At 49.5% G+C, this 26,344-nt stretch overlaps 1 protein-coding gene across 2 annotated transcripts in view; it reads right to left on the bottom strand.

Moving 5' to 3' along the window:
- CROCC2 (ciliary rootlet coiled-coil, rootletin family member 2) overlaps nucleotides 1–26,344 on the bottom strand; it is a 229,604-nt gene that overhangs the window by 110,823 nt on the left and 92,437 nt on the right. For both annotated transcript variants that reach the window (XM_075569542.1, XM_075569543.1), the window contains exons 14-17: nucleotides 24,986–25,168; nucleotides 13,739–13,883; nucleotides 13,047–13,193; nucleotides 56–286 (exon numbers count right to left, since the gene is read on the bottom strand). In XM_075569542.1, coding sequence (XP_075425657.1) covers nucleotides 56–286; nucleotides 13,047–13,193; nucleotides 13,739–13,883; nucleotides 24,986–25,168 — 706 coding nt within the window. The remainder of the gene's footprint in view (nucleotides 1–55; nucleotides 287–13,046; nucleotides 13,194–13,738; nucleotides 13,884–24,985; nucleotides 25,169–26,344) is intronic.

Raw genomic sequence — 26,344 nt, 5'->3', positions numbered from 1 at the left:
CAGTACCAAGTATGAGTTGCTCAATCCATGGTGATGCCTCCACCCCATGACTTACTTGTGTGAGTTGCTCCTGTAACTTCCTCCCGTCCCTGCGCACGCCATGCAGTTGCTCTTCTAGTCTTTGATGCTTCTCCTCAGCCTCTCTCAACCTCCGCTCCATCCCCAACCTCTCTGCCTGCAGCTGCGACACCTGCTGCTCCAGGGCTTCCCGCTGTTCCTTTATAGCACTGCATGCAGCATCACCCGCACGGCGATCCTCCTGCAGAGACCCGCGCTCTACCTCCAACTGGGGTTAGTGGTGGAAAAAACAAGCAGATATGGGGTAATGCACTGAGGCAAGCTGGGAGAAAAGCCGACGCAAACAGTGTGTCAATTTCATCTTGCACCTCTTTGCGTCAATGTGTCAGGGTCTTTTGCACCATGTGCATCAGCTTGGGACTTAGTGTCACTAGCCAGAGTTAGGTGAGAGTTACATGAGGCGCAGATCACAATGACATTCAGGCCATGCGGCCTATTCTAGGAGCATCGATAACTTTGCTGCCACCTCGAACGGTTTGGCATGTTCCCACCGAACGGTTTGTCATGTTCCCACCGAACGGTTTGTCATGTTCCCACCGAAGGGTTTGGCATGTTCCCACCGAACGGTTTGTCATGTTCCCGCCGAACTGTTTGTCATGTTCCCGCCGAACTGTTTGTCATGTTCCCACCGGACAGTTTGGCATGTTCCCACCGAACGGTTTGGCATGTTCCCACCGGACGGTTTGGCATGTTCCCACCGAACGGTTTGGCATGTTCCCGCCGCACGGTTTGGCATGTTCCCACCAAACGGTTTGGCATGTTCCCACCAAACGGTTTGGCACGTTCCCGCCGAACGGTTTGGCACGTTCCCACCGAACTGTTTGGCCTGTTCCACCGAACTGTTTGGCCTGTTCCCGCCGGACAGTTTGGCCTGTTCCCGCAGGACGGTTTGGCCTGTTCCCGCCGGACGGTTTAGCACGTTCCCGCCGGACGGTTTGGCACGTTCCCACCGAACGGTTTGGCATGTTCCCACCGGACGGTTTGGCATGTTCCCACCGAACGGTTTGGCATGTTCCCACCGGACGGTTTGGCATGTTCCCACCGAACGGTTTGGCATGTTCCCAACCAACGGTTTGGCATGTTCCCACCGGACGGTTTGGCATGTTCCCACCGAACGGTTTGGCATGTTCCCGCCGCACGGTTTGGCATGTTCCCACCAAACGGTTTGGCATGTTCCCACCAAACGGTTTGGCACGTTCCCGCCGAACGGTTTGGCCTGTTCTACCGAACTGTTTGGCCTGTTCCCGCCGGACAGTTTGGCCTGTTCCCACCGGACGGTTTGGCGTGTTCCCACCGAACGGTTTGGCACGTTCCCGCCGTACGGTTTGGCATGTTCCCACCGAACGGTTTGGCACGTTCCCACCGAACTGTTTGGCCTGTTCCCGCCGGACGGTTTGGCCTGTTCCCGCCGGACGGTTTAGCACGTTCCCGCCGCACGGTTTGGCATGTTCCCACCGAACGGTTTGTCATGTTCCCACCGAACGGTTTGGCATGTTCCCGCCGAACGGTTTGGCATGTTCCCACCGGACGGTTTGGCATGTTCCCACCGGACGGTTTGGCATGTTCCCACCGGACGGTTTGGCATGTTCCCACCGGACGGTTTGGCACGTTCCCACCGGACGGTTTGGCCTGTTCCCACCGGACGGTTTGGCATTTGTGTTATCCCGGTATTCAAAACTAATCCGAAACCATTTCCACAAGTCTCAAACCGGGAGGTAGGAAAAAGCTAAAACCGTACGGGACAGCAGCGGCCACCGCCTGTAAGAGCCGCACAGAGAGAGACGCATCTCCCTGCACAGACAGAGCCACATCTCCCTGCACAGAGAGAGCCGCCTCTCCCTGCACAGAGAGAGTCGCATCTCCCTGCACAGAGAGAGCCGCCTCTCCCTGCACAGAGAGAGACGCCTCTCCCTGCACAGCTCTTACAGGCGATCTCCCTGCACAGACAGAGTCGCATCTCCCTGCACAGAGAGAGCCGCCTCTCCCTGCACAGAGAGAGACGCCTCTCCCTGCACAGAGAGAGCCGCCTCTCCCTGCACAGAGAGAGACGCCTCTCCCTGCACAGCTCTTACAGGCGATCTCCCTGCACAGACAGAGTCGCATCTCCCTGCACAGAGAGAGCCGCCTCTCCCTGCACAGAGAGAGCCGCCTCTCCCTGCACAGAGAGAGCCGCCTCTCCCTGCACAGAGAGAGATGCCTCTCCCTGCACAGCTCTTACAGGCGATCTCCCTGCACAGAGAGAGCCGCCTCTCCCTGCACAGAGAGAGATGCCTCTCCCTGCACAGCTCTTACAGGCGATCTCCCTGCACAGACAGAGTCGCATCTCCCTGCACAGAGAGAGACGCCTCTCCCTGCACAGCTCTTAAAGGCGATCTCCCTGCACAGACAGAGTCGCATCTCCCTGCACAGAGAGAGTCGCATCTCCCTGCACAGAGAGAGTCGCATTTCCCTGCACAGAGAGAGACGCATCTCCCTGCACAGAGAGAGCCGCCTCTCCCTGCACAGAGAGAGTCGCATCTCCCTGCACAGAGAGAGCCACATCTCCCTGCATAGAGAGAGACGCCTCTCCCTGCACAGCTCTTACAGGCGATCTCCCTGCACAGACAGAATCGCATCTCCCTGCACAGAGAGTCGCATCTCCCTGCACAGAGAGAGCCGCATCTCCCTGCACAGAGAGTCGCATCTCCCTGCACAGAGAGAGCCGCATCTCCCTGCACAGAGAGAGCCGCCTCTCCCTGCACAGAGAGAGTCGCATCTCCCTGCACAGAGAGAGCCACATCTCCCTGCACAGAGAGAGACGCCTCTCCCTGCACAGAGAGAGTCGCATCTCCCTGCACAGAGAGAGCCGCCTCTCCCTGCACAGAGAGAGTCGCATCTCCCTGCACAGAGAGAGCCACATCTCCCTGCATAGAGAGAGACGCCTCTCCCTGCACAGCTCTTACAGGCGATCTCCCTGCACAGACAGAATCGCATCTCCCTGCACAGAGAGTCGCATCTCCCTGCACAGAGAGAGCCGCATCTCCCTGCACAGAGAGTCGCATCTCCCTGCACAGAGAGAGCCGCATCTCCCTGCACAGAGAGCCGCCTCTCCCTGCACAGAGAGTCGCATCTCCCTGCACAGAGAGAGCCGCCTCTCCCTGCACAGAGAGAGCCGCCCCTCCCTGCACAGAGAGAGCCGCCTCTCCCTGCACAGAGAGAGCCACATCTCCCTGCACAGAGAGAGACGCCTCTCCCTGCACAGAGAGTCGCATCTCCCTGCACAGAGAGAGCCGCCTCTCCCTGCACAGAGAGAGACGCCTCTCCCTGCACAGAGAGTCGCATCTCCCTGCACAGAGAGAGCCGCCTCTCCCTGCACAGACAGAGTCGCCTCTCCCTGCACAGAGAGTCGCATCTCCCTGCACAGAGAGAGCCGCCTCTCCCTGCACAGACAGAGTCGCCTCTCCCTGCACAGAGAGAGTCGCATCTCCCTGCACAGAGAGAGCCGCCTCTCCCTGCACAGCTCTTACAGGCGATCTCCCTGCACAGACAGAGTCGCATCTCCCTGCACAGAGAGAGCCGCCTCTCCCTGCACAGAGAGAGCCGCCTCTCCCTGCACAGAGAGAGCCGCCTCTCCCTGCACAGAGAGAGACGCCTCTCCCTGCACAGCTCTTACAGGCGATCTCCCTGCACAGACAGAGTCGCATCTCCCTGCACAGAGAGAGCCGCCTCTCCCTGCACAGAGAGAGCCGCCTCTCCCTGCACAGAGAGAGCCGCCTCTCCCTGCACAGAGAGAGATGCCTCTCCCTGCACAGCTCTTACAGGCGATCTCCCTGCACAGAGAGAGACGCCTCTCCCTGCACAGAGAGAGACGCCTCTCCCTGCACAGCTCTTACAGGCGATCTCCCTGCACAGACAGAGTCGCATCTCCCTGCACAGAGAGAGACGCCTCTCCCTGCACAGCTCTTAAAGGCGATCTCCCTGCACAGACAGAGTCGCATCTCCCTGCACAGAGAGAGTCGCATCTCCCTGCACAGAGAGAGTCGCATTTCCCTGCACAGAGAGAGACGCATCTCCCTGCACAGAGAGAGCCGCCTCTCCCTGCACAGAGAGAGCCGCCTCTCCCTGCACAGAGAGAGTCGCATCTCCCTGCACAGAGAGAGCCACATCTCCCTGCATAGAGAGAGACGCCTCTCCCTGCACAGCTCTTACAGGCGATCTCCCTGCACAGACAGAATCGCATCTCCCTGCACAGAGAGTCGCATCTCCCTGCACAGAGAGAGCCGCATCTCCCTGCACAGAGAGTCGCATCTTCCTGCACAGAGAGAGCCGCATCTCCCTGCACAGAGAGAGCCGCCTCTCCCTGCACAGAGAGAGTCGCATCTCCCTGCACAGAGAGAGCCACATCTCCCTGCACAGAGAGAGACGCCTCTCCCTGCACAGAGAGAGTCGCATCTCCCTGCACAGAGAGAGCCGCCTCTCCCTGCACAGAGAGAGTCGCATCTCCCTGCACAGAGAGAGCCACATCTCCCTGCATAGAGAGAGACGCCTCTCCCTGCACAGCTCTTACAGGCGATCTCCCTGCACAGACAGAATCGCATCTCCCTGCACAGAGAGTCGCATCTCCCTGCACAGAGAGAGCCGCATCTCCCTGCACAGAGAGTCGCATCTCCCTGCACAGAGAGAGCCGCATCTCCCTGCACAGAGAGAGCCGCCTCTCCCTGCACAGAGAGTCGCATCTCCCTGCACAGAGAGAGCCGCCTCTCCCTGCACAGAGAGAGCCGCCCCTCCCTGCACAGAGAGAGCCGCCTCTCCCTGCACAGAGAGAGCCACATCTCCCTGCACAGAGAGAGACGCCTCTCCCTGCACAGAGAGTCGCATCTCCCTGCACAGAGAGAGCCGCCTCTCCCTGCACAGAGAGAGACGCCTCTCCCTGCACAGAGAGTCGCATCTCCCTGCACAGACAGAGTCGCCTCTCCCTGCACAGACAGAGTCGCCTCTCCCTGCACAGAGAGTCGCATCTCCCTGCACAGAGAGAGCCGCCTCTCCCTGCACAGACAGAGTCGCCTCTCCCTGCACAGAGAGTCGCATCTCCCTGCACAGAGAGAGCCGCCTCTCCCTGCACAGAGAGTCGCATCTCCCTGCACAGAGAGAGCCGCCCCTCCCTGCACAGAGAGAGCCGCATCTCCCTGCACAGAGAGAGCCGCCTCTCCCTGCACAGAGAGAGTCGCATCTCCCTGCACAGAGAGAGCCGCCTCTCCCTGCACAGCTCTTACAGGCGATCTCCCTGCACAGAGAGAGCCGCCTCTCCCTGCACAGAGAGAGCCGCCCCTCCCTGCACAGAGAGAGCCGCATCTCCCTGCACAGAGAGAGCCGCCTCTCCCTGCACAGAGAGAGCCGACTCTCCCTGCACAGACAGAGCCGCCTCTCCCTGCACAGACAGAGCCGCCTCTCCCTGCACAGCTCTCACAGGCGATCGTAGTGTTTTTATTTACATTTTATTACTAGTGTACGGGAGCAGGGGGTCTCCGGAGCTTAACTGCCTTGATTTCAGGTCCGGGGACTCCCTGCTTCCCGAGTTACGGGCCCTGGTATGGGGTGCCGGTATGGGGTGCCGCAACTCTCCCGCAAGGCCTAAACACCCACCATGGGCCAAATACCACCTTCACCTGTCCCCGCTACCCACAATAAACCGGGCACTATTATTTAACCTCTTCATTGCCATAGCGGTTAACCGCTAAGGTAATGAAGCTGCCAGTAAATGTATTTTTATTGCATAGGATGGAAGCCGGGGGTCTCCGGAGCGGTATCAATGCGGGGCAGCTCCGGAGACCCCCGGCTTCCATCCGATGCAGGAAAAATACGTTTATTTTTGTAAGTCCTACTCGCAAATCCCATTCCACCACCCGTGGGGGCGGCGAGATGAAATTTGCGAGTAGCTCGCTCCAATAGAGCTGGATGAGATTCTCGTAGCTGCTAGAATAGGGTGATTTTAGAAAAAATGCGAGGTACCGCTCAGGCAGATGCACTTCCCGTGCGGGTTTGGCAGGTCATCTGAGCTTTTTTTATTTTATTATTGAAGTATATACAATAGGCCACAGTGTCTCTGCGCGTCACTTGTTGTCTACGTATTTTGGGCGAAAAAATCTGCCAAGTCCGAAACAGCGTAATGTTTTTTGGTTAACAATTTGCATCACATTGGAAGGGCAGTTAAAATGTGGAATTCATTACCCATGGAGGCTGTGATGGCAGATTGTGACGGTTCAGGGGATTCCTTCCCCTTCTTTCATTCCCTCTGTCCCATCCCTTGCCAATCTCCCTTCGCTTACCTACTCCCGTCCCGCTCCGTCAACCTCTGATGCTGTCCCTTTGCCTCAGCGCACGCCCCGCAAGTCTCGCGCACCCGCGCGGTCCCCGAGCCCCGGCAACAACGCTCCCCGCTCCCAGACCTCCTCAGTGCCCGCTGCCATTCCCTCACCTCCGGTGGCGGTCCCCTCCGTCCCCCTCCGCTGGTATGCCCGCGGCGTTCCGTGCGTCTCGTGACGCAGCCTGTGCGCGCGCACTCTCAGTTTACAGAGGGCGCGTGCACACGCTCCTCTTCTAAGGTTTGTCAACCTCCTGACTCCTCCTCCCATTCCCTGCAGGCTATCTCGCTGTCTGACCCCTCTGTCTCCTCCTTCTCTCCTCCTGACCTATCCCTGTTGTCTCCCACTTCTCTCTCTGCTCCTCCTCTCTCTCCTATTGGTGTCCCCTCCTTTATAATCCCTGTCTGTCCTCTCTATCATCGCTCTGCATAGTTCCTATTATCCCTGTGTGTGCAGTCCTATGCTTTGTTCCCTCTGTGTTCCAGCTTGTACCTGCTCCTGTGTATCTTTGGATTCCCCTGGCTTTGACCCCTGCTCGTCCTGGACAACCCTGCTCTCCGTAACCCTTGAACCTTGCTACGTACTCTACTTTGCTGACCTCTGGAATCCTTGGACTTGGCTTACGAACTTTGACTACTCTGCTCTCTGTACCCCTGGACTTTGGCGCACGGACACGACCATTCTTACGTTTAACCCTACAAGACGTTGCAAGTATACTAACTATTTTGCAACAGGCCCAGCAACGCCATACCACACTCCGGGCTTGCCTCCACCTCTGTGGGTGTGTGGTAATACCGTTCCCACCTCAGTATTGGGGTCTTGCCAGGTCTGCGGTCATACAGGCGTGACATTATGCAGAGCCCAACAAATGCAGATCCCCCTGAGGTGGGTACCGGTATTTCTATAGAGGCCTTACAATTTGTGAGCAATCAGTTATCCACCGTTTCCCAACAATTGGCCAAATTCTCCACTCAGGAGAGTCCCATGGCTCCAGTACCCAGGGTTGCCACCACCTATGCCAGTTCTGGACCCCGTATTCCTTCTCCTAATCGCTACGATGGGGACCCCCTCGCCTGCCGTGGTTTCTTAAACCAATGCGAGGTGCAATTCGAAATGTCCCCCTCCCTGTTTCCCACTGGCCGTTCCAAGGTAGCGTACATCTACGCCCTGCTCACCGGAGACACAGGAGACGCCCTCGCCTGGGCCTTCCCTCTCTGGGAACGCAAAAGCGAATTAACTCAAGATTACCCTTTGTTCAGACGCGAGTTTCAACCAGTGTTTGATACTCCTGCACGGCGCGAGACAGCCGCATTCTCTCTTTTTCATATTTCTCAGGCCCGAAGATCTGCTGCCAAATACGCCATTGAGTTCCGTACACTTGCCGCTGAAACCCAATGGAATGATGAGGCACTCGCCGCCGCGTACTGGCACGGACTCTCAGATACCTTGAAAGACGATCTTGCTACTCATGCCCGGCCTTCATCCCTGGAGGAGTTGATTACCCTGAGCGTACGCATAGATCAGCGTACTCAGGAGCGACGGCACGAGAGGCACTATTCTCGCTCTCTTTCTTCCTCTGTTGTCTCTCACAGGTCGCCTACAACACCCCTCCTGGCACTAGAGGCTCCGGAGCCGATGCAGGTCGGCAGTCAGCAACTTCAGGCCACGGAGAGAGCGCGACGTCGTCTGTATAGACTCTGCTTCTACTGTGCTTCTCCGGAACACCGTCTCCAGAATTGTCCCCTGAAACCGGGAAACGGGCACACCCAGTAAAGGTAGAGGGGTTTCTATTGGGTACTGTCTCTCCTTGCCCCTCTCTCCCCGAAACTCTCCCAAAGAAGTTTTTGCTTCCTGCCACTCTGGAGGGTCCTAACCTTTTCCTGCAGGTAAAAGCTTTCATCGATTCTGGATCTGGTGGCAACTTCCTGGACCAGAGGTTCGCTTTGGAGAATCAAATTACTATGGTCAGAAGGAAAACTCCCATTGGTCTCGAGGCCATCGACGGCTGACCACTCCAGCCTGCGTTTATCATTTGGGAGTCCATTCCCCTCACACTGACCTTGGCCGACGGTCATAAGAAGGTAATAATCTTCGATATTTTTCAATCTTCTACTGTCCAACTTATTTTAGGATTGCCTTGGCTTCAACTCCACAATCCGCGCATTGACTGGACCGGTATTCTGCCCATCCAGTGGCCTTCGTCTACGGATTCTACTCCTGCGGTGGCTCCTGTTGCGGTGCTGGCCGGCCTTGATTCCGTTCCTTCTAATCTATCGATCCTGCCAACCGTGTATCATGAGTACTTGGATGTGTTCAACAAGGTACAAGCGGAGGTTCTGCCTCCCCATCGTCCGTACGATTGCCCTATTGATCTGATTCCTGGGACCATCCTGCCTAAATCTAAGTCATAACGCCTCTCCGTTCCGGAAACCGCGGCCATGACGTCCTACATTCAAGAGAATTTGGAAAAAGGATTCATCCGCAACTCTACCTCCCCTGCTGGGGCTGGCTTCTTCTTTGTGAAGAAGAAGGATGGATCACTTAGGCCGTGCATTGACTTTCGCAGACTCAATAAAATCACGGTAAAGAATCGGTATCCCCTTCCGCTTATCTCTGAACTGTTCGATCGTCTTTAGGGGGCCTCTATCTTCTCAAAGATCGACTTAAGAGGTGCTACAATCTCATCCGCATAAGGGAGGGGGACGAGTGGAAGACTGCATTTAATACCCGATCAGGACACTAAGAATACCTTGTTATGCCCTTTGGTTTATGCAATGCTCCTGCCGTCTTTCAAGAATTCATGAACGACATCTTCCGCGATGTATTGGGAACATTTGTCATAGTATATCTGGATGACATTCTCATTTTTTCTAAGGACCTGGAGGAACACATTCAACATACCAAACTAGTGCTTTCTAGGCTCCGTTCTAACCGCCGATACAGTATGCCAAGATGGAGAAATGTTTGTTCTACCAGACCTCTACTGCCTTCTTAGGCTACATTATCTCCAGCCAAGGCTTCTCCATGTATCCAGAAAAACTAAAAGCTGTTCTCGATTGGCCACTGCCTAATTCACTCAAGGCTGTGCAGCGTTTTCTCGGCTTTGCCAATTATTACAGGAAATTCATCAAAAAAAATTATTCTATTGCTCTTCCCATCACCGCTTTGACCAAGAAGGGCGCCGATACCACTTCCTGGTCCCGAGAGGCTATTCTTGCTTTTGAGGTGCTCAAAAAGGCTTTTGTGTCCGCACCCATCCTATGTCATCCGGACATCTCCCTCCCCTTCCCGTTGGAGGTCGACGCCTCAGACGTGGGAGCTGGCGCAGTTCTTTCCCAGAGGGCTTCTCCCCAAGAAAAGCTCCACCCCTGTGGGTTTTTTTCACGGAAATTTTCATCTGCCGAAAGGAATTATGATGTTGGTAATCGTGAACTTTTGGCCATAAAACTGGCTCTTCAAGAATGGAGGCACCTTTTGGAGGGCACCAAGGAACCAGTTGCTATCCTTCCTGCCAACTGTATAATTTCCGCTAACAACTTTGATGTGTTGGACGAAATCAACAAAGCTCAAGCTCACATTTCCAGCAGGTTCAGGGTACCAGAAGGACGCTTATACGCAGCTCCACGCTTTCGCCATAAAATTTTACTTTGGGGTCACTCTTCTAGAGCAGCCGGTCATCCAGGCTTCAAGAGGACAGCAGATCTCATTAAACGGACATTTTGGTGGCCGAAGATGAACAAAGACATTTTCGACTTTACTAGTGCCTGTCCTGTATGTGCCCAGAGTAAAACGCTCCACAACAAACCATCTGGACTTCTCTTACCTCTTCCCATTCCGGAACAACCCTGGAAACATATCTCGATGGATTTCATTGTCGAACTGCCCAATTCCAAAGGAATGAACACTATTCTAGTCGTAGTAGACAGATTCTCTAAATATTCACACTTTATTCCCCTCAAGGGCCTTCCTAATTCTGCTACTCTGACTGATGTTTTTTCCAAAGAAATTTTTAGATTACATGGCGTTCCTATTTCTATTGTCTCTGACATGTGGATCTCAATTCATCTCTAAATTCTGGCGGGCATTTTCCCAGAGACTCGGAATCTCTCTCTTGTTCTCCTCGGGATACCATCCTCAGACCAATGGTCAGACCGAAAGGATGAATCAAACCCTGGAGCAATATCTAAGATGCTTCGTATCTGACTCACAGGACAACTGGGTGGATCTTTTGCCATGGGCCGAATTCGCAACTAATTCCCTCAAAAATGAGTCTACCCAGGAGTCTCCCTTTTTTATTAATTTCGGCTTCCACCCCAGTAGTCTTCCTCTCGCTTCTTCCCCTTCGGGCGTTCCTGCGGCCGACTCTCATGTTACGACTCTACAGGAATCTTGGAAAAGGATCATTAAAACCCTACAATCTGCGGTTGCCAAACAAAAGACCAAGGCGGATCGTCATCGTAAACCTGGGCCTTCTTTCAAACCTGGTGACAGGGTGTGGTTATCCTCAAGGAATATCAGGCTCAAAATGCCATCACCTAAACTATCTCCAATCTCTCATTGATTCCCGCTGGTCTAAAAACAAACTCCAGTTCCTTGTCCCCTGGAAGGGCTATGGCCCGGAGGAACGTTCGGGGGTACCAGCACGGCATATTCATGCCCCAAGATTACTCCAACAATTCCACCCCAAATTTCCGCAAAAACCTTGGCTGGATCGCTCAGAGATCGATCCTCAAGGGGGGGATACTGTGACGGTTCAGGGGATTCCTTCCCCTTCTTTCATTCACTCTGTCCCATCCCTTGCCAATCTCCCTCCGCTTACCCACTCCCGTCCCGCTCCGTCAACCTCTGATGCTGTCCCTTTGCCTCAGCGCACGCCCCGCAAGTCTTGCGCATTCGCGTGGTCCCCGAGCCCCGGCAACAACGCTCCCCGCTCCCAGATCTCCTCAGTGCCCGCTGGCATTCCCTCACCTCCGGTGGCGGTCCCCTCCGTCCCTCCGTTTCCCTCTGCTGGTGTACCCGCAGCGCGGTGTTCCGCGCGTCTCGTGATGCAGCCTGTGCGCGCGCACTCTCAGTTTACAGAGGGCGCGCGCACACGCTCCTCTTCTAAGGTTTGTAAACCTCCTGACTCCTCCTCCCATGCCCTGCAGGCAATCTCGCTGTCTGACCCCTCTGTCTCCTCCTTCTCTCCTCCTGACCTATCCCTGTTGTCTCCCACTTCTCTCTCTGCTCCTCCTCTCTCTCCCATTGGTGTCCCCTCCTTTATAATCCCTGTCTGTCCTCTCTATCATCGCTCTGCATAGTTCCTATTATCCCTGTGTGTGCAGTCCTATGCTTTGTTCCCTCTGTGTTCCAGCTTGTACCTTCTCCTGTGTATCTTTGGATTCCCTGGCTTTGACCCCTGCTCGTCCTGGACTACCCTGCTCTCTGTAACCCTTGAACCTTGCTACGAACTCTACCTTGCTGACCTCTGGAATCCTTGGACTTGGCTTACGAACTTTGACTACTCTGCTTTCTGTACCCCTGGACTTTGGCGCACGGACACGACCATTCTTACGTTTAACCCTACAAGACGTTGCAAGTATACTAACTATTTTCCAACAGGCCCAGCAACGCCATACCACACTCCGGGCTTGCCCCCACTGCTGTGGGTGTGTGGTAATACCGTTCCCACCTCAGTATTGGGGTCTTGCCAGACTGCGGGCATACAGGCGTGACACAGATACAATAAATTTGTTCAAAAAAAGGTTGGACATCTTTTTAGAAAGGAAAGGTATACAGGGATATATCAAATAAGTAATATGGGAAGGATGTTGATCCAGGGAATAATCCGATTGCCAATTCTTGGAGTCAGGAAGGAATTAATTTTTCCCCTTATGAGATATCATTGGATGATATGACACTGGGGTTTTTTGTTTGCCTTCCTCTGGATCAATAAGTAAGTATAGATATAGGATAAAGTATCTGTCATCTAAATTTAGCATAGGTTGAACTTGATGGATGTATGTCTTTTTTCAACCTCATCTACTATATAACAATGTAAAAGGGATAACACCAAGACAGGTATAACGCCATGTTATCGGAAGATAACGCAACGTTATGCTACAATAATGTCATGTTAAGCCTGTGTAAAGAATTAGCTCAGAGGAGACCATGTTAACTCAGGGAACATAAAGTCTGTTCCTGTTTTAGGTAACGTCACGTTACGAGCCCTGACTGCCTTTGTTTATCTAGCCAAGGAGTGGCCAACTCCAGTCCTCAAGTGCCACAAACAGGTCAGGTTTTCAGGATATCCCTGCTTCAGCACAGGTGGTTCAATCAGTGGGGCAGTGGAAGTGCTGAAGCTGGGATGTCCTGAAAGCCTGACCTGTTGGTGGCACTTGAGGACTGGAGTTAGTGAATATGGGCCTAAAACAGGGATTTTCAGATACAGTAATGTCATGGGGTTCTGAAAAAGCTTAGCATCCAAGGTTCGGAGGTGGGAAAAGAACTGCTCAGTACTAAATCATATTTGCCCCATGTAAATATCAGATTGGATGAAAAGAATCTTTATAAAGATACGTGACCCCTGCAATCATGTAGGCCCCCCCCCCTTATCCCTGTGGCTAAACTCCCCCTGAGGTTCATTACCTGAAATATGACACGGTTCAGCTCCACCTTGTCCTGTGCCAACCCCTCATTCAGTGCACCCATCTTAGCCAGCGAGTCACTGAGTGCTGCTCGCTCACTGCGCATCTGTGTGAGTGCCAGCTCCAGCTCCGCTCTGGCGGTTTCAGCCTGGCAAGGACATTGGTGTTAAAATCAGTCTGTACACCCCGGAGACCCTGCGTACTCTGCGTATACCAACAGTTTCTGGTTCATGTGGTGCAGGTGTTTCGGTCCAAGATGGATCGTCTTTGTGGTGAGTCCTGAGAATGACCCTTTGGGGTTTAAGAGGCTTAGATTTACTAAGCAATGCTAACCATCAGCACACGTTAAGCCCAATTCCCTTGAATTGGTTTAAAGGTGCACTAAGATTTAGCACCCTTTAATAAATCTGGGCCAAAGTGATTGTCTCACAGTTGGCTGAGGGCTAATGTAAGGGCTGCTAGAAGGCTCTTGGATACTAACACAACTGCATACTATGGGCTTGCTTAAATTCATACAGACATTAGGTCTTAAAACAATGTATGTGGCTTTCCCTCCCTCCCCCCTCCCGGCCCCCCATACGTTGGCATATTTTGTTTAACAACAGTCAATGAATACTTCGTTATCGTAAGGTGTGCTTAGCAGTTTAGTTGTGGTTGAGATCTTTCTCATCTCTGCTGGCCAGACACACTGACCTTGCTGAGAGCAGTGGCAACAGTCTCCTTCTCCCCCTGCAGGACGTCTCTTTCTAGGGCTGTCTGACTCAGGCTCTCCCTGACTGTCACCAGATCCTTCTTCAGCATGGATACCTTCTCTTCCAGTTGCTCTTGGGTCCTCTGCCTACAGGGACATGCAAAGCATGCGCTGAACACTCACTCAGAGCTCAATTACAAAGAACACGCTGTCTGCAGAGACACAGAGGAAGCGTGCCATGCTAGAATAATGAATCAAACACAATGTACTGCCTGCAGAGACACAGAGGAAGCGTGCCATGCTAGAATAATGAATCAAGCACAATGTACTGTCTGCAGAGGCACAGAGGAAGCGTGCCATGCTAGAATAATGAATCAAGCACAATATACTGTCTGCAGAGACACAGAGGAAGCGTGCCATGCTAGAATAATGAATCAAGCACAATATACTGCCTGCAGAGGCACAGAGGAAGCGTGCCATGCTAGAATAATGAATCAAGCACAATATACTGCCTGCAGAGGCACAGAGGAAGCGTGCCATGCTAGAATAATGAATCAAGCACAATGTACTGTACTGTCTGCAGAGGCACAGAGGAAGCGTGCCATGCTAGAATAATGAATCAAGCACAATGTACTGTCTGCAGAGGCACAGAGGAAGCGTGCCATGCTAGAATAATGAATCAAGCACAATATACTGTCTGCAGAGACACAGAGGAAGCGTGCCATGCTAGAATAATGAATCAAGCACAATATACTGTCTGCAGAGACACAGAGGAAGCGTGCCATGCTAGAATAATGAATCAAGCACAATGTACTGTCTGCAGAGACACAGAGGAAGCGTGCCATGCTAGAATAATGAATCAAGCACAATATACTGTCTGCAGAGACACAGAGGAAGCGTGCCATGCTAGAATAATGAATCAAGCACAATATACTGTCTGCAGAGACACAGAGGAAGCGTGCCATGCTAGAATAATGAATCAAGCACAATGTACTGTCTGCAGAGGCACAGAGGAAGCGTGCCATGCTAGAATAATGAATCAAGCACAATGTACTGGCTTTTTATCCTTGACTCTGTGTCTCTCTTCTGGGATATCGTTCTCCCTAATTATATGCTTTTTGGACTATATACCTAATCCAGCTCCCTCTTGCTCCTTGGAGCCCTACCGTATTATATGTTTTGTTTATAGCAGTATACACTATGGTAGTTTGTATATATTTTTTCCAGGTACTGACGCTCCCCTGATTTCGTTCCATTGTACAATGTACTGTCTGCAGAGGCACAGAGGAAGCGTGCCATGCTAGAATAATGAATCAAGCACAATGTACTGTCTGCAGAGGCACAGAGGAAGCGTGCCATGCTAGAATAATGAATCAAGCACAATGTACTGTCTGCAGAGGCACAGAGGAAGCGTGCCATGCTAGAATAATGAATCACACACAATATACTGTCTGCAGAGGCTCAGAGGAAGCGTGCCATGCTAGAATAATGAATCAAGCACAATGTACTGTCTGCAGAGACACAGAGGAAGCGTGCCATGCTAGAATAATGAATCAAGCACAATGTACTGCCTGCAGAGGCACAGAGGAAGCGTGCCATGCTAGAATAATGAATCAAGCACAATATACTGTCTGCACAGACACAGAGGAAGCGTGCCATGCTAGAATAATGAATCAAGCACAATGTACTGTCTGCAGAGGCACAGAGGAAGCGTGCCATGCTAGAATAATGAATCAAGCACAATATACTGTCTGCAGAGGCACAGAGGAAGCGTGCCATGCTAGAATAATGAATCAAACACAATATACTGTCTGCAGAGGCACAGAGGAAGCGTGCCATGCTAGAATAATGAATCAAGCACAATGTACTGTCTGCAGAGACACAGAGGAAGCGTGCCATGCTAGAATAATGAATCAAGCACAATATACTGCCTGCAGAGGCACAGAGGAAGCGTGCCATGTTAGAATAATGAATCAAGCACAATATACTGTCTGCACAGACACAGAGGAAGCGTGCCATGCTAGAATAATGAATCAAGCACAATATACTGTCTGCAGAGGCACAGAGGAAGCGTGCCATGCTAGAATAATGAATCAAGCACAATATACTGCCTGCAGAGGCACAGAGGAAGCGTGCCATGTTAGAATAATGAATCAAGCACAATATACTGTCTGCACAGACACAGAGGAAGCGTGCCATGCTAGAATAATGAATCAAGCACAATATACTGTCTGCAGAGGCACAGAGGAAGCGTGCCATGCTAGAATAATGAATCAAGCACAATATACTGCCTGCAGAGGCACAGAGGAAGCGTGCCATGCTGGAACTGCATTAGGCAGTGAGGCATTTAAAGTGAGGTTTTTAAGTGATACAGTTAGACTACAGTTTGACTAGAGGTGACTGGGGACTGCTTTTTTCTGCAAACTCTTTAACTCAAGACAACAAACGGTAAGCTATTCAGATCACACTATGATCCCATGCTTGTTAGCCTGCATAGTTTAACCCCCCACCCCTTTACAACTTCTTTCACTGCAGCCTCTCCCAAAACTGACTGCACAAAACACTGAAACCCTGACTTGACCCTAGCATTGCAATGCTGCAAAACACATGACAAGGTACAGGTTCACCCCTGCTTTTTAGTCTGCACACACTCACTCTGCTCATAACAGCTCCATGCAACACTGCCTACCTCTGGCATCATGAACCTGCTATGTCTTCTAACTTTTTTCTTTCTCCTGGCCTCATGGAGATGTTACTCCCTCTATCCACTACAAACTCCTCCATCCTTGCCCACACCCAACATCACCATACACCCTGGACTACTCAAAAGCCTTGCACTATCTACTGAATGTTGGTGGAGAACTCTAAAAACCAGCACACCAACCACTGCTCACTCTAATGGAAAACACCACAAATTTACAACTTGCAAACAACTACCCAAATTTCTACTCATACTATTACTCTCTCTAGCAGGTGATATTGAAACTAACCCAGGTCCTCCCATTTCAGCTCTGTCCCATGCCCCTGAGAATTCCACCTTTAAATTCCAAAAAGGGCTATCTGTTGCCCATATAAACATCCGGAGCCTGCTGCCCAAACTAGACGAACTAAGGGCATGGTGCCTTATGCATAAACCCAAAGCCATCGTTCTTACAGAAACATGGCTATCCTCTAAAACCCCTGATGCAAATATCGCCATTCAGGGATACTCCATTTTTAGGAGAGATAGGTCAAAGAGAGGAGGAGGGGTGTTATTTTATATTGCAGACACCTTACAATTTACACTGCTACATTGCCCACCAAGTCCACCATCTTTTGAAACTCTAGTTGGCAAAATCTGCCTCCCCTTTTCTAAGCCCATCTTGCTTGCTGGCATCTACCGCCCCCCTAAAGCCCTTCTACAATCCTTGACTGATATCACCCAATTTCTTGCCTCCATTTCCTCTCTGAATGAGAAGAGTGAGCTGCTAGTTCTTGGGGATTTCAACTTCAATTGGCTTGACCCTAAAAACCACAAAATCCAGATACAACTCAAGTCACTTAACCTATCGCAACTCATTTCCCAACCCACACGAATAAACCTGAAGTCGCATAACCATTCCTTGCTAGACTGGATTCTCTCCTCAAACCCCAGCAGAATCCAATCCTCTGGCATCCTTCCTGACATTTTCAGTGACCATGCAATAGTGTACTGTGTAAGGAAAATTAAACCGCCCCATTCAAGCCCCAAAGTTCTCCTCACTAGAACATTTAAAAACTTTAACCCACAACAGTTTCTGGATGACCTTACCAACTGCCCATGGCACAGAATCGATTTAATTCCCGACCCTGATTCTGCGCTCGACTATTTCCAATCCGAGTTCTTAAAACTCTGCGATACCCATGCTCCACTACGCAAAATAAGGGTACGGGGGGCCCACCTTCCATGGGTTACACCTGACCTTATAGCACTCTACCAGTTCAGGGATGCCTTGTGGAAAAGCTACAAAGTAACTGGCACTACCAAGGATCTCAATCACTACAGATGCCTGCGGAACGTGTGCACAAGGCAAACAAGGCATGCAAAAGCACAATATTACTCTGACAATCTCCTCCAGAATACATCAAACCCAGCTAATTTCTGGAAGGTTATCAACAATATATTCCAGCCTCCTAACCATCAACAACCAAGTAATATCACTAAGGGGGATATTACTCTGACAAACCCCACTGACATTGCAAATGCATTCAATGATTACTTTGTGGGGTGTGCCACTAACTTATTAGCGAAACGCAGCACAAACCCCAAACCTGAATCTCATCCTGGGAGTACCCCTATAGTCCCACCCCCTCCCAACACTGCCCACAATTTTCAATTTAGCCCAGTATCTGAAGAGGAGATTACACAAGCGCTCCTCAAACTAAAACTAAGCAGCCAATGTGGACCCGACTTACTACAATCTAGGTTCCTACGACTTGGTGCCCCAGCCATTGCCAAACCAATTGCGTCCATAGTCAACTCTATCCTGTCTGCAGGCCATATCCCTAAGACCTGGAAAACTGCCAGAGTTGTCCCAATCTTCAAAAGTGGGGACAAAAACACTGTCTCAAACTACAGGCCAATCTCACTTCTCCCAATTCTATCCAAAGTTATGGAAAAATGTGTCCACTCCCAATTAAGCGAGTTCTACACCAAGACAAATTTCCCTAGCCAATTCCAGTCTGGGTTTCGTCCCAAACACTCCACCGTAACTACCCTGCTAAAAGTTTGCAATGAAATCCAGTGTGGAATGGAACGGGGACAACTCACTGGTGCAGTATTCCTAGATTTTGCAAAGGCTTTTGACACAGTTGATCATGCTATCCTGCTTAACAAACTCCAGAGCTCTGGAATAGGGAAACATGCTTTAAACTGGTTTCAGTCCTACCTATCAGGAAGATCCCAACATGTGTCCATCTCAGGCTCTAACTCCAACCCCCTGGATATCACCTGTGGTGTCCCGCAAGGCTCTGTTCTGGGGCCCCTACTCTTCTCAGTGTTCATTAATGATCTTCCCACAGCTTGTAAGGAAGCCTCAATACACATGTATGCAGATGACACAATCCTGTATGCACACAGCCATAGCCTCTCTGACCTTCAACACATACTTCAGTCTGACTTTTTGAGACTCGAAAACTGGATTTCCCAAAACAAACTGTTTTTAAACACTGACAAAACTGTAACAATGGTATTTGGGACCAAGACTAAATTTGTAAAGCTTCCAGTGACTGAGCTCCTGATTAGAACCAACGCTAAAACCACCCTAACACCTGTCACTAGTTTTAAATACCTGGGCTTATGGTTTGACTCCCACTTAACATTCGGGATGCACATTGATACCCTGACAACCAAGACCTATGCCAAACTAGGGGTACTTTACAGGAACAAATCCTCCCTAAGTCTCCTGGTCAGAAAGCGTATTGCACAGCAGATGCTAATGCCAATTATTGACTATGGAGACATAGTATATGGCTCGGCTCCTCAAACCCACCTTAGCAAACTTGACACCCTCTACAATTCAATTTGTCGTTTTGTTCTCCAATGCAACTACAACACACATCACTGCGAAATGCTCAAAGAACTAGATTGGTCATCACTAGAGTCTAGGCGCAAAGTTCACCTTTTCTGTCTCACCCTCAAATACTTTCTGGGCAAGCTACCCAGCTACCTGAACAAGCTCCTCACCCCTACCACATGCAGTACCTATCACCTGAGATCAGACTCCAAAAGACTATTCATGGTCCCAAGACTCAACAAAGTATCCGGACGTTCCTCCTTCTCCTTCCGTGCACCCCAAAACTGGAACAACCTACCAGAGACTCTCATATCCACCACCAGCTTAAGTTCTTTCAAATCTAAGGCTGTCTCACACTTTAATCTGGTCTGTAACTGTTTCATACGCTCATAATATATATTTTCTTTAACTGTGCATGCAATGTCTTGTATATAAATGTATACCTTGTTCATTTATGTAACTGTATTTGTAACCATGTATTATTTGTTTTACTCTGTGCCCAGGACATACTTGAAAACGAGAGGTAACTCTCATTGTATTACTTCCTGGTAAAATATTTTATAAATAAATAATAATAAATAAATAAATAAATAGAATAATGAATCAAGATCAATATACTGTCTGCAGAGGCACAGAGGAAGCGTGCCATGCTAGAATAATGAATCAAGCACAATATACTGCCTGCAGAGACACAGAGGAAGCGTGCCATGCTAGAATAATGAATCAAGCACAATGTACTGCCTGCACAGACACAGAGGAAGCGTGCCATGCTAGAATAATGAATCAAGCACAATATACTGCCTGCAGAGGCACAGAGGAAGCGTGCCATGCTAGAATAATGAATCAAGCACAATGTACTGCCTGCAGAGGCACAGAGGAAGCGTGCCATGCTAGAATAATGAATCAAGCACAATATACTGCCTGCAGAGACACAGAGGAAGCGTGCCATGCTAGAATAATGAATCAAGCACAATATACTGTCTGCAGAGGCACAGAGGAAGCGTGCCATGCTAGAATAATGAATCAAGCACAATGTACTGCCTGCAGAGGCACAGAGGAAGCGTGCCATGCTAGAATAATGAATCAAACACAATGTACTGTCTGCAGAGGCACAGAGGAAGCGTGCCATGCTAGAATAATGAATCAAGCACAATATACTGTCTGCAGAGGCACAGAGGAAGCGTGCCATGCTAGAATAATGAATCAAGCACAATATACTGTCTGCAGAGACACAGAGGAAGCGTGCCATGCTAGAATAATGAATCAAGCACAACGTACTGCCTGCAGAGACACAGAGGAAGCGTGCCATGCTAGAATAATGAATCAAACACAATATACTGTCTGCAGAGACACAGAGGAAGCGTGCCATGCTAGAATAATGAATCAAACACAATATACTGTCTGCAGAGGCACAGAAGAAGCGTGCCATGCTAGAATAATGAATCAAACACAATATACTGTCTGCAGAGACACAGAGGAAGCGTGCCATGCTAGAATAATGAATCAAGCACAATGTACTGCCTGCAGAGACACAGAGGAAGCGTGCCATGCTAGAATAATGAATCAAGCACAATATACTGCCTGCAGAGACACAGAGGAAGCGTGCCATGCTAGAATAATGAATCAAGCACAATATACTGCCTGCAGAGACACAGAGGAAGCGTGCCATGCTAGAATAATGAATCAAGCACAATATACTGCCTGCAGAGACACAGAGGAAGCGTGCCATGCTAGAATAATGAATCAAGCACAATATACACTGGCGACACACTTTATTCGAGCTTGGCTAGTCCCACGAATTCGGGTATACCCGGGTGTATTGAGGTTTGTGACTGTTTTCTGCCCGAGTACATTGAGTTATTTTCCAAGCAGGGATTGAAGCATTTTATTCCCGCTGGCTGCAATACTGCACAGTATATATATATAAACTGCATTACAATTCATGAATTTATGCCATCTGGTAGACACGCGAAGCATTGCAGCCTATTAAATCCTAATCATTATCATTTAACAGATCAGCCGCCCATCAGCCAGGCATGAACCCAGGCTGGGAAGGCAAATGCAACGGGGCTTGTCAGAGGTTAGGAGTGGCGCATTCCAGGTATCTGCCAGGTACATACCGGGTATTTACTCGAATAAAGTGTGTCGGTGCAGTACTGCCTGCAGAGACACAGAGGAAGCGTGCCATGCTAGAATAATGAATCAAGCACAATGTACTGCCTGCAGAGACACAGAGGAAGCGTGCCATGCTAGAATAATGAATCAAGCACCATGTACTGTCTGCAGAGACACAGAGGAAGCGTGCCATGCTAGAATAATGAATCAAGCACAATATACTGCCTGCAGAGACACAGAGGAAGCGTGCCATGCTAGAATAATGAATCAAGCACAATGTACTGTCTGCAGAGGCACAGAGGAAGCGTGCCATGCTAGAATAATGAATCAAGCACCATGTACTGCCTGCAGAGACACAGAGGAAGCGTGCCATGCTAGAATAATTAATCAAGCACAATATACTGCCTGCAGAGACACAGAGGAAGCGTGCCATGCTAGGATAATGAATCAAGCACAATATACTGCCTGCAGAGACACAGAGGAAGCGTGCCATGCTAGAATAATTAATCAAGCACAATATACTGCCTGCAGAGACACAGAGGAAGCGTGCCATGCTAGGATAATGAATCAAGCACAATATACTGCCTGCAGAGGCACAGAGGAAGCGTGCCATGCTAGAATAATGAATCAAGCACAATATACTGCCTGCAGAGGCACAGAGGAAGCGTGCCATGCTAGAATAATGAATCAAACACAATATACTGTCTGCAGAGGCACAGAAGAAGCGTGCCATGCTAGAATAATGAATCAAACACAATATACTGTCTGCAGAGACACAGAGGAAGCGTGCCATGCTAGAATAATGAATCAAGCACAATGTACTGCCTGCAGAGACACAGAGGAAACGTGCCATGCTAGAATAATGAATCAAGCACAATGTACTGTCTGCAGAAGCACAGAGGAAGAGTGCCATGCTAGAATAATGAATCAAGCACAATATACTGTCTGCAGAGGCACAGAGGAAGCGTGCCATGCTAGAATAATGAATCAAGCACAATATACTGCCTGCAGAGACACAGAGGAAGCGTGCCATGCTAGAATAATGAATCAAGCACAATATACTGCCTGCAGAGACACAGAGGAAGCGTGCCATGCTAGAATAATGAATCAAGCACAATGTACTGCCTGCAGAGACACAGAGGAAGCGTGCCATGCTAGAATAATGAATCAAGCACCATGTACTGTCTGCAGAGACACAGAGGAAGCGTGCCATGCTAGAATAATGAATCAAGCACAATATACTGCCTGCAGAGACACAGAGGAAGTGTGCCATGCTAGAATAATGAATCAAGCACAATGTACTGTCTGCAGAGGCACAGAGGAAGCGTGCCATGCTAGAATAATGAATCAAGCACCATGTACTGCCTGCAGAGACACAGAGGAAGCGTGCCATGCTAGAATAATTAATCAAGCACAATATACTGCCTGCAGAGACACAGAGGAAGCGTGCCATGCTAGAATAATTAATCAAGCACAATATACTGCCTGCAGAGACACTGAGGAAGCGTGCCATGCTAGGATAATGAATCAAGCACAATATACTGCCTGCAGAGGCACAGAGGAAGCGTGCCATGCTAGAATAATGAATCAAGCACAATGTACTGCCTGCAGAGACACAGAGGAAGCGTGCCATGCTAGAATAATTAATCAAGCACAATATACTGCCTGCAGAGACACAGAGGAAGCGTGCCATGCTAGGATAATGAATCAAGCACAATATACTGCCTGCAGAGACACAGAGGAAGCGTGCCATGCTAGAATAATGAATCAAGCACAATATACTGTCTGCAGAGGCACAGAGGAAGCGTGCCATGCTAGAATAATGAATCAAGCACAATGTACTGTCTGCAGAGGCACAGAGGAAGCGTGCCATGCTAGAATAATGAATCAAGCACAATGTACTGTCTGCAGAGGCACAGAGGAAGCGTGCCATGCTAGAATAATGAATCAAGCACAATATACTGTCTGCAGAGGCACAGAGGAAGCGTGCCATGCTAGAATAATGAACCAAGCACAATGTACTGTCTGCAGAAGCACAGAGGAAGCGTGCCATGCTAGAATAATGAATCAAGCACACTGTACTGCCTGCAGAGGCACAGAGGAAGCGTGCCATGCTAGAATAATGAATCAAGCACAATATACTGCCTGCAGAGACACAGAGGAAGCGTGCCATGCTAGAATAATGAATCAAGCACAATATACTGTCTGCAGAGGCACAGAGGAAGCGTGCCATGCTAGAATAATGAATCAAGCACAATATACTGCCTGCAGAGACACAGAGGAAGCGTGCCATGCTAGAATAATGAATCAAGCACAATGTACTGCCTGCAGAGACACAGAGGAAGCGTGCCATGCTAGAATAATGAATCAAGCACAATGTACTGTCTGCAGAGACACAGAGGAAGCGTGCCATGCTAGAATAATGAATCAAGCACAATATACTGCCTGCAGAGACACAGAGGAAGCGTGCCATGCTAGAATAATGAATCAAGCACAATGTACTGTCTGCAGAGGCACAGAGGAAGCGTGCCATGCTAGAATAATGAATCAAGCACAATGTACTGCCTGCAGAGACACAGAGGAAGCGTGCCATGCTAGAATAATGAATCAAGCACAATGTACTGCCTGCAGAGACACAGAGGAAGCGTGCCTAAACCACGCTTACAGTGGCGGCCGCCTTTATCCTCCTGCGGCCGGCACCGCGGGAATTTTAAAACCGGGGAGGCGCGCGGCTTTTTTCCGGCAGGTTTCCCGCGTTGCGGGCGCTTTCAATGATAAGCACCATTAGCGCTTATCTGATGATGCAGCCGCCGCGCGGGAAACTCCGATAGAAACGGAGAAAAGCCCCGCATTTATTTGGGTAAGCTGTAGAAAAAGGCAACAGTAGGCCACGATTCACTAAGCGCCACCGATACGGGTTTATCTGCCAATGACTCAAATAGCAGTGAACAATTCCCTGAAGACCGCCGACCCCCGTGGCAGCGAAATGGTTAATTGAATATGGTCTAGATGGGGTTCCCGAAGCAGACATATGAGAAACACTGCTGTCTGTGCTACCTGTATATCATACACAGGGATTAGGTTGTATTTACTCCAGGGCTGGGCAACTCCAGTCCTCAAGGGCCACCAACAGGTCAGGTTTCCAGGATATCCCTGTTTGAGCACATGCAGGTATATCCCCATATATAGATTAGAATACTTGGAACAGAGTGTTACATGTCTGAAAGCTCGTTTTATTATTATTGTTGCAGTACTATATTGTGTACAGTGCTATATTGTTTCAAATGCAACCCCTTCCCCCCCTCCCCGATCTTCCTCTTCTTTATTGTGCAAAAATCAGTTTATTTGTATTACTGTATCCTCCCTTTTTTTGTGTTGTATGTTTTGTTTATCTTATTTTGTATGTACAAAAAATGCACAATAAAAAATTTAAGTAATAATAATAATAATTAAAAAAAAAGAAGATGTTGATATGAAAGGAGACAGATTTACAAGTACTCTGAGGTCACAGCACTGACTGTGCAATCTCCAGCGACTTTGTTCTCTGGTTCGGCAATGAGAGCACCAGCCATAAAGACAGGCACGCCACAGGTCTCTTACCCTCTCTCCAGCTCCTTTTGGTTGCGCTCCCATTCCCTGCTCCGCTCCTCCTTCTGCTCTTCCAGAACCTCCCTCTGGCGCTGTAATTCTGTGTTCATGGACTTCAGTCTCTCGACCTCCATCAGAGAGCCCTCGGCTTTCTTCTTCACTGCCTGCAAAGACTCTTCCAGGCCCTCCCTCTCTCTGAGGACAAGACACAGAATGGTCTAATGGTACGTGACTTCCAGCAAAGGGGCTCCAGGCGCTCAGAGATTGATGCCTTTACGTTCTGTACTCTCACTATAGGGAGGCATAGTAACAATGCAACAGAATAGACCTATGGCCCACTGAGTCTGCTCCTTCCAACATAGGGTGATGACAAACACATGATGACATAGAGTCTATGCACTATGGGGCATAGATAAAAGTGACCAGAAACCTATTGAAAAAAAATGCATTTCAACTTCACTCTCAAAGCTGATACAGAGCCAGGAAGAGCCAGTGGCCATTGAGTCTGTCCCTTCTAATAGAGGGCGGCATACTGTATTGAAACAGAAAGAAACTATGGCATGCTGGGCCTGTCTCCCCCACCAGGGGCACCATGGCCCACGTAGATAATGATGGCCGACGAGGACCAACTGGCCCACCTAGTCTATCCGTTTTTCTACCTCTGTGAAGCCTCAGGCCATGTTATCTTACTTACATACCAGTATATGGCTAAAAGAGTGTCTCCTCCGCATACAAGTATCAGAAACGTCTTACATTATTTGATCATTACTTTATTTACAGATGGACATCGAAACACAACATTTTGTGGGGTAACCCCTTCGTCGGGTGCAGTGTGATGACATATACGTATATAGGGTCACATATTGCCCACTAATATATCCCTCATTCTTACAACTGATAGGGAGGAGAAAGGGGCAATGGCCTGCTATGTGCTTCCTGTCTCTCCCATGTACAGGATGACATAGTAACACACAGGCAGAAGGGACTTGTGGCCCATTCAGTTTGTCCTTCCCACCAGTGGGTGACAGGAAAGGGTTATTTACAGAAAGGGAAGTCAAATGTGGAATTTATTCCCCATGGAGAACGATGGCAGATGCAGTAAATATCTTTAAAAAAAAGTTTGGACATATTTGTAGAAAGTAACGGTATACAGGGATATGCCAAATAAGTGAAATCTTAATTCTATGAATGGAGTCAGAGAGAAATGTTTTCCCCTTAAGAGACATTATAGGAACATTTGTTTGCCTTCCTCTGGATCAATAAAACTTTAAATATAGGATGAGTATCTTGAATAGAATTTTTCAAAGGTTGAACTCGGTGGACATATATATATATATATATATATATATATATATATATATATTTATATTC

Source organism: Ascaphus truei, chromosome 14 (assembly GCF_040206685.1).
Source record: "Ascaphus truei isolate aAscTru1 chromosome 14, aAscTru1.hap1, whole genome shotgun sequence".
Lineage (NCBI taxonomy): Eukaryota > Metazoa > Chordata > Amphibia > Anura > Ascaphidae > Ascaphus > Ascaphus truei.
This window is presented reverse-complemented; position numbering and strand designations above follow the sequence as displayed.